Genomic DNA, 15,727 nt, shown 5'->3' on the forward strand with positions numbered 1-15,727 from the left:
CTCACTGCTGACTCCTCCTAATGAGTCCATGTCCAGGGCACAGGCGAAACACATGGAATGAGGCCCCCAGACAATCACACTGCCCCCCGACCCCATGAACCCCGTAAGAGAGAAGTACCCTTTGCAGAGTCTACAGACATGGCAGGGACCATGGATAGCTTAGAGATGGTTACTCTGCAGCCAGTCACAGAAAATTCCTAGAATCTAAGCCCTACAATTCCCTTATCCAAATTCCTACTAAGTAGAGAGGTAGAGGAGCAAGACATGGATGCTCTCCAAACCAATTTTTGGTCTTCAGTAAACAGGGATAAACACAAAGCACTGTGTCTGCCACAGTCAGCTTGGATGGAACTACTGGGCACAGCAAATGAAAGATTCCAAAACTCATTTAGCACCCCTGATAGCAGGAGGAGGAGGAGGGAATGGATGTGGCAGGGGACACGTGTGTCCTACTCCACTCTGCTGGTCTGCATAGTCCCCCCGGCCAATTCCTGGACCTGCCCTCTCATGGCCCAGAGCCCTCACTTCTCTGAGCCTACACGCCCCAGCCACAAGCATACATAGAGCAGAAATGACAGATGCAGAGGTTCTCTGAAGAGGGTGGCTAGGCAGTCTTCCTGAGAACATGGGGTTCTTTCACCAACTCTGTCGCAGGTAGGGCAGGGCAAAGAGGATGATGAGTTACAGGAGGCAGAAGGCAGTAGCTCAGAGAGCAGGGAGAATTCAGCTGGGAGAATGACTGGAAGTTTCCATTGCATGATGCAGCAGGCAGTGGCTGGGGTCACCTGGGCTGGGGGGCTGAACAACAAAGCTTTATCTAACTGATGTGGGAACAATGTGTCTCCCCCTTCCTGAATTCCCCAAGAGGAACACCGCTCCCTGCTTTGGAACTTCACACACAAACAGTAAGCCCAAAGGGAAGGAGTCTGTTAGAGTCCTAGAAGTGCCCATTCAAAGTCCATCCTATCAAGTTTTGCTTCTCACTTGTGGGACCGTATGCTGCTGCAGATTTGGGCAAGACGGCTCTGAAAAGAAAAGGAGACAAGTCACTTAGAGAAGATGGCACTTGGTGTGCTTGCCCAGTTAACCACTCACAGTCTGCCCGAGCACAGGTCTGAGGGAATCAGCCCCTCCATCCTCTATCTGTATCACACACTAATTAATCTTTCTGAACCTCAGTTTCTCATCTGAACAAAGGAGTAAAATAACATCTGAAATGCGATAGCGAAGGTATCACGTGAGATAACTCGGGAACAGCAATACTATAGGCCCAGCTAGAGGATGACTGTCACAGGATCTGGGTGGTTGGGTGTGTGTGGGATCTTAGCACTGGGCCTATGTTCAGTAGGAGTGTTTGGGAAACCAGCTCTGCCTTGACCCCTTCCCTGGATGTACCATTCATACCCCAGAGAAGGCAAGGCCGAAGGCAGCCACGTTTGCCCTAAGTGCTCCCATCCACCAGCCAAGGCCACGGCTGATTGGACCAAGGAGGTTCATCCTTGGCTGAGGTGATTAAATTCTTCCTCTTGAGAATTTAAACTAAGACAAGAAACTGAACGGTGCTGGGCACTGAAGCACTAAAGTTACCCAAAGCTACCTACAAAGCAATGTTAAGAGAGAACAGAACTAAGGGCCTTGTGGAGAGGGTTATCTGCTGAGGGGGGAATGAAGACGTGCAGAAGGGAGTACGTGGGTCCTGGAGACAGAGATACTACGGGAGCTGGCACACCAGAGCGAAGGCCCATCATGGCCTCCTGTTGCTGATGGGCACCCCCAGCTCCGCAGGCCTGGCCGTTCAGCTCCCTCCACAATTCTGTGAGATTCCTGATAACAAGACCCTCCCCTCATTCTTTTTTTTTTTTGAGACAGTCTCACTGTGTCGCCCAGGCTAGAGTGCCGTGGCGTCAGCCTAGCTCACAGCAACCTCAAACTCCTGGGCTCAAGCGATCCTTCTGCCTCAGCCTCCCGAGTAGCTGGGACTACAGGCACGTGCCACCATGCCCGGCTAATTTTTTCTATATATTTTTAGTTGTCTGATTAATTTCTTTCTATTTTTAGTAGAGACGGGGTCTCGCTCTTGCTCAGGCTGGTTTCGAACTCCTGAGCTCAAACAATCCGCCCGCCTCGGCCTCCCAGAGTGCTAGGATTACAGGCGTGAGCCACCGCGCCCGGCCCTCCCCTCATTCTTGAGCTATTATAGGAAGTTTCAGTTCCTGGCAGTCAATAGTGCCTAACATCCCCTGGCACTAACTGCCTGAATGAGGCAGAATTGTGATTCTTTTGTGGAACTTCTGTGGGAGGTACCCTGGAATCAACCAAAACTCAAAATCAGTTGAGGAAGAGAATTGCTACTATGTAAGTAGGAAAACTGTCAAAATCCCTTGGGGAAAAGGAGACAACACAATTCTAAGTTTAAAATATTAGCCCAAGCCACGCATGGTGGCACACGCCTGTAGTCCCAGCTGCTTGGCAGGCTGAGGTGGGAGGATACCTTCAACCCAGGAGTTCAAGGCCAGTTTGGGCAACATACTGAGATTCCCATCTCAAAATAAATAAATAAAATAAAATAAAAAAATATTAGCTCAGAACCCAAAGACAATTCTAAATAAAGGCAAACCAAGAAAGCTATTGGAGGCATCCTATGTGTAGAGATGAATATGAGACTTACAGAAAGCTTCTTAATGTTTCCCAAGGCCTCTGGATCCAGTTGTGCAATATTGAACCTCTGCAAATCACTGGCCAATAATCGCATGCTCTGTATGGAGGAAAGTGGGTTAAACTGGCATGTCTCTTAGGGCAGGAACCCCCATCCAGCAGCCCAGTATGTCCCAGGGGGTCCCCCAAAATCCTGCACTTGGTGGCAGGAAATGGCTAGGATGGAGACATGGCAAGGCAGGCAGGAGGGGTATTAGCCCCAAGGAAACAATGACATAATCAGTGCTATCACTGGGTAGGTGGCTGGATCACCTGGGCACAGAGGTCCACACATTAGCTTAGGAATGCCCTGCAGACCATATCTGAGACAAACCCTCCTGTCCCCGATAGTGGCTGAGGTCAGCAATTTGCTCTACACAGCCCAGAGAACTGAGCTCAGCCTGCTTCAGAATCCCTCAAAGTCATACAAAGTTGAAGGCACAGTTCATGTTCCCCTTTCTAGACTAAGCATATACCCCAATAGTGCCTTCCTCTGCACGCCCTGCAATATCTCTATTACTGCACTTATCACAGAGACTATGATTTCAAACCCATCTTGACTATTGGACTGCTCAAGGGCAGGAATCATGTCTTCTATATCTTGGGTCTGCTACAATCAGGTAGGCAAACATTAGCTGATGAACAGATAGAACCCAGTCTGGGCCTCTAACCTGGAAGAGAAAACTGGGTCCTGAGTCCTGCAGAAGTGTGGAGATCAGGCCCCATGCAACTGAAAGGACTGGGGGAGAGAAGTAGGCAATGGCCCAGAGAACAGAAATGCTTGACTAAGGAGCACACTGTGGCCTGGCTTCCCTTGGAAATACTTTACCCACCTCTCCGCCGCCCACTGGCACAGTGAGGAAGATCTCTTTGCTGTCAGCAAGAGGGCTGCCATTCCCTGAGATATTGTAAATCCGCTCTCCTGCTGCTGGAGTACGCAGGCCAGGCGTCTTGAACACCCTACAGAGTGGGAAAATCTCTGTGAAGATGGCTTGGCAGACTGAATGACACCAGGCTCTATGAGCCCTTCCAAGCCCCATCTGGCCTCAAGCTGCAGTTTTCAAATCACTTATTTCTAAGAAGGCAAGTTGTAAATTTAGAAACAAATTTTTTAAAGCAGTAATGCCTAAACACAGCTGGAGAAAGGAGGTTGTAATTATCCAACATACATCTAGCAAAAGCCAACTCTGATCCATGTAAATTTAAGGTCCAAAACTCTGTATGGGTACAGTCATCCAACCATCCACACACAAATCCAGAAATCAACTAGTTAACGTGTTTCCAGGAGTGGCCAACTGCTTCCATCAAGAGGAATTTTTCAGGGGCAAAGGAGGATGATTCAGAGATGACATCATTATACCAACTTTCTCAAGACAGTTAAAATGCTGTTACCTAGTTTTCCCTAAATGTCTTGTTACATGTTCATGTGAAAAAACAAACAGTAAAGAAAAGTAGGAACTAAAAGTAGAAAATAAATTTTCCACACTCTTCCTATACCAGAGATAAACACTTCTTGCTCTACTCCCAGGCATAACCACCCTGAATTCCTTATCTATCTTTCCAGAAACTTTTCATGTATATAAAAGCAAATAGGATCATATAGTACACAGTGTACAGTAACCTGCTTGGAGAGGTTCTGTGATCATGAAGCTCCTTCCCTATCAGCACATACAGATTCAGTCTCTTTTTTTTTTGGAGACAGGGTTTCACTCTGTTGCCCAGGCTAGAATGCAGTGGCATCATTATAGCCCACTGCCACCTCAAACTCCTGGGCTCAAGAGATCCTCCTGCCTCAGACTCCTGAGTAGCTGGGACTGGGACTACATGCACACACGCCACCATGCCTGGCTAATTTTTCTCTATTTTTTATAGAGACAAGGGTCTCACTATGTTGCTCAAGCTGGTCTTGTACTCGTGGCCTCAAGTGATCCTCCTGCCTCGGCCTCCCAAAGTGCTGGGATTACAGGTGTGAGCCACCACGCCCAGACAGATCCAGTCTCTTTTAATGGCTATGCCATTAACTTTCTATTTAGTCAACTAGCCCCTTTGGAAGGTATTAACTTATGCTGCAAGGACATCCTTGTTTATGTTGGCTTCTAAAAAGGCAGTATCAATTTTCACTCCTACCAAGGGTAACAAGAGATTACCTACTCCTCTTTTAAAAACTCCTGATTTGAATCAGAAAAGGCCAAAAAAGTCACATAGAAATCTCTTAGTCATCACAGGAAGAATAGCCACCTCCCTCTCATCAGATAAAGAATCATTTTGCCACTGAAAATGGGTAAACCTACACTCAGAGGAGAGGCAAACACTGAGAAGCCCAGACAGTTACTGTTTTCCAAGGCATCCCAGGCCAAGGACTCAGGAGTATTTCTTAGATACTCCTCTTCTCTGGGTCCTGTTCAATGGTGGGCTCCCACTAAATCCAAGCACTCCTCTCCATACTCACCTTGAATCAAACCTGGGTGTCAGGCCTGGAGTTGGTTTTACCATGGACACCTCCAATCGGCCCACAGCTGGGGTAACAGTGTTAGCACGGCTTGACCTACAGGTAAAAAATGGCCATCAGGTACCCTCCTCTCAGGTCCGAGGACAGCAGAAGCAGAGTGGAGGCAGCACACGTGGAGAGCACTACTCTAGGCACCTTGCACAAACAACCCACGTGACCCTCCCAACATCCCTAGGAGGTAAGCACTGTTACCATCCTTGTTTACAGATGCAGAAACTCAGGCATATTGAGTTTTAAAAACTTGCCCAAGATCACACAGCCAATTAGGGTGGAGCCAGAACTTTGAACCCAAGCAGTCTGCCTCCAGAACCCAACTTTTCAACCAAGCTCACGAATGCAAGGAAGAAGACAGCCTCTTAACAATGCGAAGGCTCCGCTAGCTGGCATTCCTGTCCTTCTGCTAGGCAGCTGGTTAATGTCCTGCTACAGTGCTCAGGGAGAAACGCGTTCGCTCCTTCACAGACACGCATCCTGGTCACTACTTTCCTAAGCTGTTCCCCTCCTCCCCCCAGGGTTTACAGTAGGTCCAGCATAATCAATTTCAGCCCATGGAGATTCTTTACTTAGCAGGACAGACAGAACATTTCAGGAAACTAATTTTTAGGTGACAGCTACTTTGTGACTGACTGTGAGGTTGCTCTGCACAGGGACTGCCGGGCAACTAAACTTAACATGCAGTTCTCACTATACCTTTCTAGGCCTCACTCTGTTTGCGTTTAAAAAAAAAAAAAGTAGAAAAGGATAGAGAATGTATGCAGAATAACTGGAGAAGGTATTGGTTTAGACTATTTCTAGAGGCCCCTCCAGCTAGGACACTCAAGGATTCAGTGATTTTAAACTCCAGTTGAACACTAGCCACCCTTTCCAACACCTACTTTCTGCCACAACACATATGGCTCTCCTATAAAACCAAAAACACATTTAACTTTAGAAAATACATTACCTTTTCCTTTTGCCTTTTCCTTGTATGGACTGGGTTCTCTTCTTGGATGGAGGACACCTTTTAACCTGAAGTCACAATCAAATGCAGCTAAGGTTACAAAAAGCCCAGAAATGAGGAAAGGTAAGGAGAGGGGAATAAAAGAGGGGAAGGGAACCAATGCCAGAAGGGAAAGTTAATACTGAATATAAGAAGGTCTGTATTACAGTTTAGTGACTTAAGAAGTTCAGAACATAACTGATTAACTAAGAACTTCTGTTGGCTGGGTCTTCAAAATAGAGGATTTTGGCCAAGACTAAAGTAAATAAATCTCTTTTGCACTGATTTAAGCCTGGCTTGTCCACTACTTTACATAAAAGGCTGTTGTGAAGGTCACTCAGGGCATCCCACTCCAAGGCAGTCCCTGCAGACTCTCCTTCCGGAGTCCTGGGAGGCCCCCGACAAGAATCACTCCTTATCTTCTAGCGATTCTCTCCTCCCTATCTTCCACGATTGATCCATCTTTCCTACTTCTCTGGCTGTCCGAGGCAGTCTGCCTGAGGAACTTCTCTCTCTACCTTCCCTCTAGTGTCCACCTCAGCCTCCCTCCCTTCCTACTCGCCCTGCACAATGGTCACCACTCCCACGCCAGGATAAGCTCCTAAAGATCCAGAAGGCAGTGTCTCTCAATCTCCTATTTCTCCCTGAGCTCCAGGCTAAAATTTCTGTCTAGCATAGATATCCTGGAAAAGTACTGAATTTGTCAAGCAGAGACACATGCTCCCCCTTCCCCCAACCCAGCACGACTCTAGAGCTGGGTCCCAACTAGATGGTAGCTGCCTAAGCTAGAAACCATGTAGTCATCTCTGATGTCTCCTTTCCTCTACCAGCCATTCCACTTCTTTTTTCTAAAACTTATCTCAAAACCATCCCTTCCTTTTACAGTGTCAGTGCCTCAGTTCAAGAATTAACAGTATCCTGATTGGTTTCCTCATCTCATTTTCCCCCTCTCCCATTTATCTTGAATACTGTTCTGAAATACCAATCTTTTTTTTTAAAGCCAGCCAAATTTAGCAGTGTAGGGTTGTATACCAACTTTAGTGACACTAATGTTAATAAGTTCTGATAACCCATTACCATTGGATCAGCCTGAAATACCAATCTGATGTCACTTACCATTACCTACCTGACAGAATGGAAACTTCCAAGCTTGGCACACAGGCCATTCATTATCTGGCCCCTGCTGTTTCTGTTCTACCCTCAGAGATAATATCCCAGCCACACCAAACTGCTTCCCACTCCTTAAATGAACGCTTTCCTAGCTCCTCCTGCAATTCTCTTCCCTTTCTTCTCTAGCTCATGGACTTCACTCACCTTGAAAGGCCTGGCTGTGTCCTAATGGGATAGGGAAGACTTGCTAGCTTCCTCTTCTATGTTCTACATGCTTTGCACACAATCACTTTTGTTATTGGCCACTTAAAGCGGGACTGTCTCTACTAAGCTGTGAGTTCTGGGTGGGTAACACTGTATTTCATGCAGTTTTGTATTTGCTTGTTTCCTGCTATCCCCTAGCCCCCAACCAAAGTGACTACTTACCCTTGCAGTTTGAGGATTCTTATGTTTATTTTCTTCTTCTTCTTCTTCCACTATCATTTCGTTCACTTGTATTACTTTGCGTGCTATAAGAAACAGTTTTAACAGTGTGATATTTCTCATGGGAATAAACGTTCATGCATTCATATTTTTTTTTTTTTTTTTTGAGACAGGATCTCACTCTATTGCCCTGGCTAGAGTGCAGTGGCCCAATCACAGCTCACTGTAACCTTGAACTCCTGGGCTCAAGTGATCCTATTGCCTCAGCCTCCCAAGTAGCTGGGACTATAGATGCGCACCACCATACCTGGCTAATTTTTATTTTTTGTAGAGATAGTCTCACTATTGTTGCCCAGGCTGGTCTTAAACTCCTGAGCTCAAGTGATCCTCCCAAAATGCTGTGATTACAGGTGTGAGCTATTGTGCCCAGCCAGCCTATTACTTGTTATAATTAAATATTGTTACTTATAAATAATAGAAGTATTATTACAATGATCATCGTAGGAGGAAAAGGAGTATGAAGGATTTTTAAGATCAATGATTCCAGAGGAAATAATATCAATTTTTCATATTTAAGGGGTTTACATGTAGAAAATGGTTCCAGGAGGCCCCAAAGGGGAGAACTAGCATCAATATAGATACCACAAGGAAACTTTGGCTTAAAATTAGAACTTTCTAGGCAGCTTTCTAATTACAGCTCTTTAGTGATGAAAGGTGGAAAGTGTCTCACTGCTAAATACATACAACCAGGAGCCAGACAATCCTGACCAGGGATTCCATAGAGAAAATTCATGTATATTTGATCATGGGGGGAGAGATGGGACTAAATAACTTTTAAGCTTTTTTTGTCAGGTGCAACTCTGACACATTAAATAAGAATACACACATATTTATCTTTTTTAAAAGTAGCTTACATGTAGTCAAAGTCCAGTGGTCAAGAGGGCACAAAACCAACTTTAACTGTTGATTGACATTGGTCCTGGTGGGTTCAGTTCCAAGGGATTAAACCAGAAGACCCCCACTACCCCTCAAGTAAGGAAAACTGTACCTAACTGTAGAAATGACCCAAAGTAACTTAACAGATTGTAAATATGTGGCTGAGGAACTCTAGGAACATCCAAGTCTAATTACATCATAACCTCGGAGAATCAGGACTGGAATATGACACTAGGAAAGCAAAAATCTCATCATGCTTTCTTCATTCTTCGAGGCAATTCTGATAGAAGGCAAACCAGAACAAGAAGTGGGATGTTTCTGGCCCTGCCCAGTGCAGACGGTGCCCTGGTGGGCAACCCCAAAATCCTGGCTGTAGGTCAGGTCTGTCCTCACAAGAGTTGTATACACTGTGTTACTATAGCTTAATGACAGTGACATTAAATCCGTGTCACAATTCATCCTGACCCGATTCCATGCTCACTAATCACAACTTGGTTTCCCGTATAAATTTTCCTATGAGACAGTATTTTTCAGAGTACAGGACGTGTGACATGATTACACAGACAGATCACTGAGTAACCTGGAATTACATGCAGAGAAAGTTACTCCTTTTACAATTTTCATTCAACCCAGCTGATTACATCAGAGAGAGCCTCAGTTGGTTTTACCAATCTTCTGACACCTCTCCAAATCTTGCTATCTCTCTATTTAACTCAGGGGAAAGCAACGATTGGTTTCTAGCACAGCTTTTTTTTTTTCTTTTTTCACTTTCACTTTAGCTCACACATGGTCTTAAGAGTTTGATTAGTATCAGTCCTGCGTACAATTAACTGAAGGCAGTGGCCCAAAGCAAATTTTTGGATTTCCAAGATGGAGGACCAGACAGTAGAGGGAAGACCTCTCCCAACAAGACCATGCCTGAGCTGCCAACCAAACACCCTGGGCCTCAGTTCTCCATTCAACATGGGGTTTGGAGAAGTACTCACTTTTGGCAGATTTCAGAGGTGTCTGAATAGCTTCTGCTGTTAGTTTGTTTATTTCAGTGATATCCAGGTCAGCCTGTGACAAACAAAGCCAGAAAGCACCAGGCTTATTACACTGAAATATGAGGAACAATATTTTAAGATGAAAAACAATTTAAAAAACTATTATTTGATACATAATAAAATACTGTTAAATGTTAATTATAATGCAATATAGCAAACTCCCATAAACACACCACATAACCCAAGATCTAAAATATTGCCAGTAACTTGCTTGTAGCTGTGTATTCATTCCCTATTCCCTTTCCTTGTCTCTTCCCCCAAAGGTGACCAGTCTCCTAATCCTGTCATTCCCCGGAAGTAACCACTATCATTTCATTTGCTTAATAAGAAAGTACATGTGTATGGGTGTATGTGTGTGTATGCTTAAACAACATTTTGTTTAGTTTTGCCCGTTTTGATCACTATTTGTGGTTGTAGTCGATTTGTATTCACTGCTATATCACATCCCACTGTGATTATACCACTATGGATTTGTCCATTCTCCCATCAATAGTTTTGTGGTATTACAAACACTGCTACTTTGAACTGTCTTATACATGTGTCACATTGCACTGATGCACATGTCCAAGTTTTCTCTTGGTTCTATCCTTAGGATAGGGCATTGCAGGGTTAGAGGTTACATAAATATTCAACCTCGATATGCCAAATTCTTTTCTAAAGTGGTTGCACTTGTTTACACTCTATCTGCAAACAATACAAGTTCCTAATGATCCACATCCTCTACAACACTTGGTGCTGTGTCAGACTTCTCATTTTTTTGATAAGTCTACAGGGTCTCAAGGTTTTCTATGATGCTCCTCGGTCCTTCAAAAAGATTTCTAGTCATCATTCATATTAGATTTTTTCATGGTGATGACTAGCCATAGCTACGGGCATTACAAAGAGCAGGCATGATTTGTAGTCCTTTCCTCATAGGACACATGTATATATCGGAATAATTAGTACAGACTTGGAATGGCTTGGATTTTCGTCTCTGGATTGGTAGGGATTACCTGAAGTACTCAGAGAATGATTCTGAGGCTGTTTTAGGCTTAGCAAGAAACAGTGCTATAATAGATTAATGATGTCTGCCATGGTTGATGGAATGGGAAGTGGTGGCATTCTTACCAACATTCTGCTACCTCTAGAAACAACTGGCATGGTATGAAATTATCACTGGTGGCAGGCCACTGATCACCTACTGTGCAGAAGAGTTAACATAGCAGGCCTGAGACTGATGTATGTATGTAGAAAGTTTGCAGAGTTAGCTGTGGTTGGCATCTGGGAATTTGGATTTCAGGAGGGTTCCCACCATTTCTTGATAAGAACACCTCACTGTGCCCAAACTTTAAGCAAACAATATGGTTCATGCTGAACACCTGCTTTCCTTCTGGAAGTCTAGAATTTTGGTCTGTGCTAGGGAGAGGATGCCTATGAGACCAGCCCCAAATAAGAACTATGGGCATTTAATGAGCTTTTCTGAACATTCCTACTCATACTGAATTTCACTCATGTTGAATTAAGTGTGTCCTGTGTGACTCCACCGGGAGTGGAATCTTAGAAGCTTGTGCCTGGCTTCCTCTGGACTTTGCCCCATGCACTTCCCTTTGCTGATTTTGCTTTTTACCCTTTCACTGTGATAAATCACCATTATGTATGACTATGTGCTGAGCCCTGTGAGTCTTCCTAGTGAATCATCAAACCTCAACATACTTCCTAATTAAGAGCTTTTGTACATTTTTTATCATTCCTTTCCTGGGTTTTAAATCATATCAGTTAAGGTTAGTATTGCCTCAGCTTGGCACTGGATTTTTCATATTACATTAGAAGCTCTGATCTGCAGTTCTGTATGTCTAATTCATTTAAAAAGAGGGAGATGTATTAGCTTATAAGTGTAATTCATCTCAGAGGTAATTCTTTTGAAACATTAGAGCTGGGCGTGTGTGTAGTGGGGTGAATAAAATGGGTCATGGCAACATGTTGCAAAGAGAGAGACGGCATCAACTAACAATGTTTTACTAGCTCTTGATTTTAGGCTCCAGTTATCCCCACCCATCCCCTACACTATTCATCCCCAAAATTCTCTAAATTTTTCCTCATTGAACAATTGGCTCCTCATTACCTTTAACTTCTGAAGCTGAGGGAGACCTGCTAGTCAGTGCTACTATGTACCTTTGTAATCAGACTCCTTCAAACTCTGAGATTCCAAATGATTCTGATCAACTCAACAAAAGATGTCAATTTTGGGGTTCAGTATGTAAAAACTGATTAAGACTACAATAAAATTTCTCCTCAGAAAGATACACAAATGCACGTATACACACACATTGTTCACATATGATTTCAGAGGAACTCTGAAGCCCATTTTGGACTAGTTCCCAACACTGTCCAGCAGAACTTTCTGTAAGGGTAGAAATGGTCTATTTCTGTGCTGGCTAATACGGTAGCCACTAGTCACATGTGGCTACTGAACATTAGAAATGTGACTAGCATGTCTAAGGAAATGAATTCTTTACATTCATAGGCCTTCTCAAAAAAAAAAAAAAAAAGGAAATGAATTCTTAATTTTATTAATTTTAATTAATTGAAATAGTTACCTGTGCCTGGTGGCTACTGTATTGGACAGTGCAGATCTAAACTCTGTTTTAAAAAAATTATTATGAGTACACAATAGGTATATATATTTATGGGATACATGTGATATTTTGAAACAGGCATACAATGTGTAATGATCAAATCAGGGTAATGGGGTATCCATCACCTCAAGCATTTATCATTTCTCTATATTAGGAACATTCTAATTCCATTCTTCTACTCTTGCTTTCTTGCCCTGGGTAGAGTGCAGCGGCATCATCATAGCTCACAGCAACCTCAAACTCCTGGACTCAAGTGATCCTTTTGCCTCAGCCTCCCGAGTAGGTGGGACTATAAGCGCACGCCACGACGCCTGGCTAAGTTTTGTATTTTTAGTAGAGATGGGGTCTCGCTCTTGCCCTGAGGCTGGTCTCAAACTCCTGGGCTCAAGCAATCCTCCCAACTCAGCCTCCCACCGCACCCGGCCCTTTTTAGTTATTTTAAGATTATAATAAATTATTGTTGACTATAGTCACCCTTCTGTGCTATCAAATATTAGATCTTATTTTTTTTTTTTGCAGCCGTTCTTTTTGTTCCATTCCTCCTTCTATTGATACACCCATTATTTTTAAAAATTTTTTTATTTGAAATTATTATGTGTACATAATAGGTATATATATTTATGGAGCACATTCAAACTCTTTATTTTGCCTCTCCATCTTACTGCCTCCAATCCTGGTCCTGGTGCTGGGGGGAAGTGGGTGAGAGGGTTGGGGAGTACTGAGAGTCCCAAGCAAGAGCACTGCTTCTACAGTATAGAAGATAAAATAGTCTCTTTGCCAGTTAGCAGGCCAGGTCACAGTGTAATGACCCAGGGGCTTAAAGGAATTTGAGCTTGAGGATTTCCACTTCTCCTGCAAAGTTCAACGCAAAGGACTGCAAGGAACTGGCTGAAACCAGAATTGCTTCCCTTTGTACTATTAATATTTCGTTTCATGTACTTAGCAATTGACCCAACTCTAAGTTTTCAGTTGACACAAACAGATGATGTCCCCTTATGGAATCTCTTCCACAGTAAGCACCCATTGGCTGGATTTTATGGCTGGACTAGACTTAAGAACTAACCAAAAGCTCAAAAATAGGACAGGTCACTTACTGTTGCTGCCTCTTCCAGGGCCTGTTTGTTTCCTCCAAGGGCTTTAAAAAAGAATATTTTATTTAGTTACTATCAGATTTTAATGATAAATCATCTTGCCTAATATTACTATTTCTTTCCAAAACCAGTCCAGCCCTTAGTCTTTAACATTCAATAACTTTCACCATCTAGTCAATCTTTCTCCAAATTATTTCCCAAATGTGCCACTGTCTCAAGACTTTGTGCCATGGTACTTAATATTTTCTCTGCCTAAAATTCTCCTCTGTACTCAACAAATTTCTAATTCAGCCTTCAAAACTCAGCTCAAATGTCACCCCCAAATCTGCTTATGTTTCTATTTCAGCAGATCACTGCAAAGTGCTTAGTTTCTCACCCTCATCCTGCCCACCAACTCAACTACTCAAAGCTATTCACGTGTCCACCCCTGCCTTGGACTGAATTCCAAAGATGCTATCCATTGCTTCTGGCAAAAATCTAGCAGACAATAGATGTACAGTAACTGTGTGGTGAATGAAAAGGTCTTTGAGAGATTTAAATGTAGAATAAAAAGTTAGGTTAAAGTCTGCTGTTAGAAACCCCCATAGCATCCTTTAGAACAGTTAAGACCTCAGGCTTTGGAACCAGAATGCCTGGGTTAAAACAGAGAATGCCACTAACTACCTTATGAGACCTTGAGCAAAGTTACCAATCTCTCTGTGCCTTAATCTTGTCTTTTTTTTTTTTTTTTTTTTTTGAGACAGACCCTCACTCTGTTGCCCGGGCTAGAGTGCCGTGGCGTCAGCCTAGCTCACAGCAACCTCAAACTCCTGGGCTCAAGCGATCCTCCTGCCTCAGCCTCCCGAGTAGCTGGGACTACAGGCATGCGCCACCATGCCTGGCTACTTTTTTCTATGTATTTTTAGTTGTTCAGCTAATTTCAGCTAATTTCTTTCTATTTTCAGTAGAGACGGGGTCTCACTCTTGCTCAGCCTGGTCTCGAACTCCTGAGCTCAAAGGATCCTCCTACCTCGCCCTCCCAGAGTGCTAGGATTACAGGCGTAAGCCCCCGAGCCCAGCCTAAAAAAATATATTTAAAAAAGAAAATATTTTGTGACGTGTGAAAATTATGCGAAATTCACATTTCAGTGTATCTATAAATAAAATTTTATTGGAATACGGCCCATCTACGCCTATTCATTCTAGCTGTTTTGGAATTATAACAGCAGAGTTGAGTTCTCGAACAGAGAAAGAATCCTCTGACTCAAGTAGCCTAAAATATTTGCTAGCTGGCCTTTTAGAGAAAAGGTTTGCCTGCCCCGGGGACTGGATGACCGTGAGTGCGATGGAGAAAAATGAAGCAGGGAAGAGAGACAGGGAGTGGAGCAGTAGGGCTGCAATTTTCCATAAGTGGCCATGTTAAACCTCCTTGAGAGGTAACTTTTGAGCAAGTCCTTTCTGAAGGGTGTCACGATAACCACAGGGGCTCCAGGCCTCGCCCCGGGAAAACTCGAGCAGCTCTTACCGAAGTAGTCGAGCCAGTTCATCTCGCGCAGCGCCTTGGGGAGCCGCAGGATCTCGATGTTGTAGAGATTATCCACCTCCTTGAGGAGGTTCTGCCTGTCTGACTCAATTTGCTTGATTCGTATTTCCACTGCGAGAGGGCAGAGCCGACAGGGTACGGGTCACTGGGCGGGTGAATCCGAGCTGCCCGCATCCCGGCACGCGGGCACCCCGCCATCGCCCCAGGCAGCCGCGAGGGTCCGGGTCCTGCCCCTTACCTTCTCGGTCGAAGTCCTTAAGAAAGGAGGCGAGTTTCCGGCTCCGTAAGGAGTTGGTCTTGGCCGCCCGACTGCTGTCCTTCCTAGGAGCCATGGCGCTTCGGCGGAGGCTGTAGGAAGCAGCGACCGAGGAACAGGGGTCAGCGGCGGAGACCGGGAGGGGAAGCAAGGAGCCGCCAGGGGCGGATGGGGACCCGCCCCCCTCAGGGTCTCGGTTTAAAGAAGTCTCCGGGCACGTACCTGCGGTCCCAAAACAAGAGCTGAGGAAAGCTCCGCTGCGCCAGCCACGGCTAACCGCCACCCAATTCAAACTCCTCTGCCACAGGCTGACGAATGAGAAGCCACCGTCTTAGGACGGTTCCCGCAACATCCAATCACAAGGGAGTTCCTGCCGGCCAGAGTCTTGCGCCACCCCCCCCCCCCAGCGCCCTCTACAGCTCGCCTGCGCCAGCGCCGCCGCCGCGGGTCCTCCTGGGAGTTGTGGTCCGGGTCCCTCCCACCACGCCCCGCCCCGTAGGGCTGCGAACTAGTACTCCCGGCAGGCCTTGTGGCGGCCCCGGATAC

General features: G+C 44.8%; 1 protein-coding gene across 1 annotated transcript; it reads right to left on the reverse strand.

Annotated features, from left to right (window-relative positions):
- Window positions 1–625: 625 nt before the first annotated feature.
- Window positions 626–15,441, reverse strand: CDCA8 (cell division cycle associated 8). Its single transcript, XM_012646672.1, has 11 exons — window positions 15,404–15,441; window positions 15,164–15,273; window positions 14,908–15,036; window positions 13,407–13,447; window positions 9,638–9,710; window positions 7,719–7,801; window positions 6,147–6,211; window positions 5,144–5,239; window positions 3,528–3,654; window positions 2,669–2,755; window positions 626–1,025 (listed from the first exon to the last, which is right to left on the reverse strand). Exons 2-11 carry the CDS (start codon window positions 15,255–15,257, stop codon window positions 981–983), a joined length of 840 nt encoding a protein of 279 aa, XP_012502126.1. The 5' UTR covers window positions 15,258–15,273; window positions 15,404–15,441; the 3' UTR covers window positions 626–980.
- Window positions 15,442–15,727: the final 286 nt, after the last annotated feature.

The sequence above is a fragment of the Propithecus coquereli genome, unplaced genomic scaffold, assembly GCF_000956105.1.
Source record: "Propithecus coquereli isolate 6110/MARCELLA unplaced genomic scaffold, Pcoq_1.0 Scaffold249, whole genome shotgun sequence".
Classification (NCBI taxonomy): domain Eukaryota; kingdom Metazoa; phylum Chordata; class Mammalia; order Primates; family Indriidae; genus Propithecus; species Propithecus coquereli.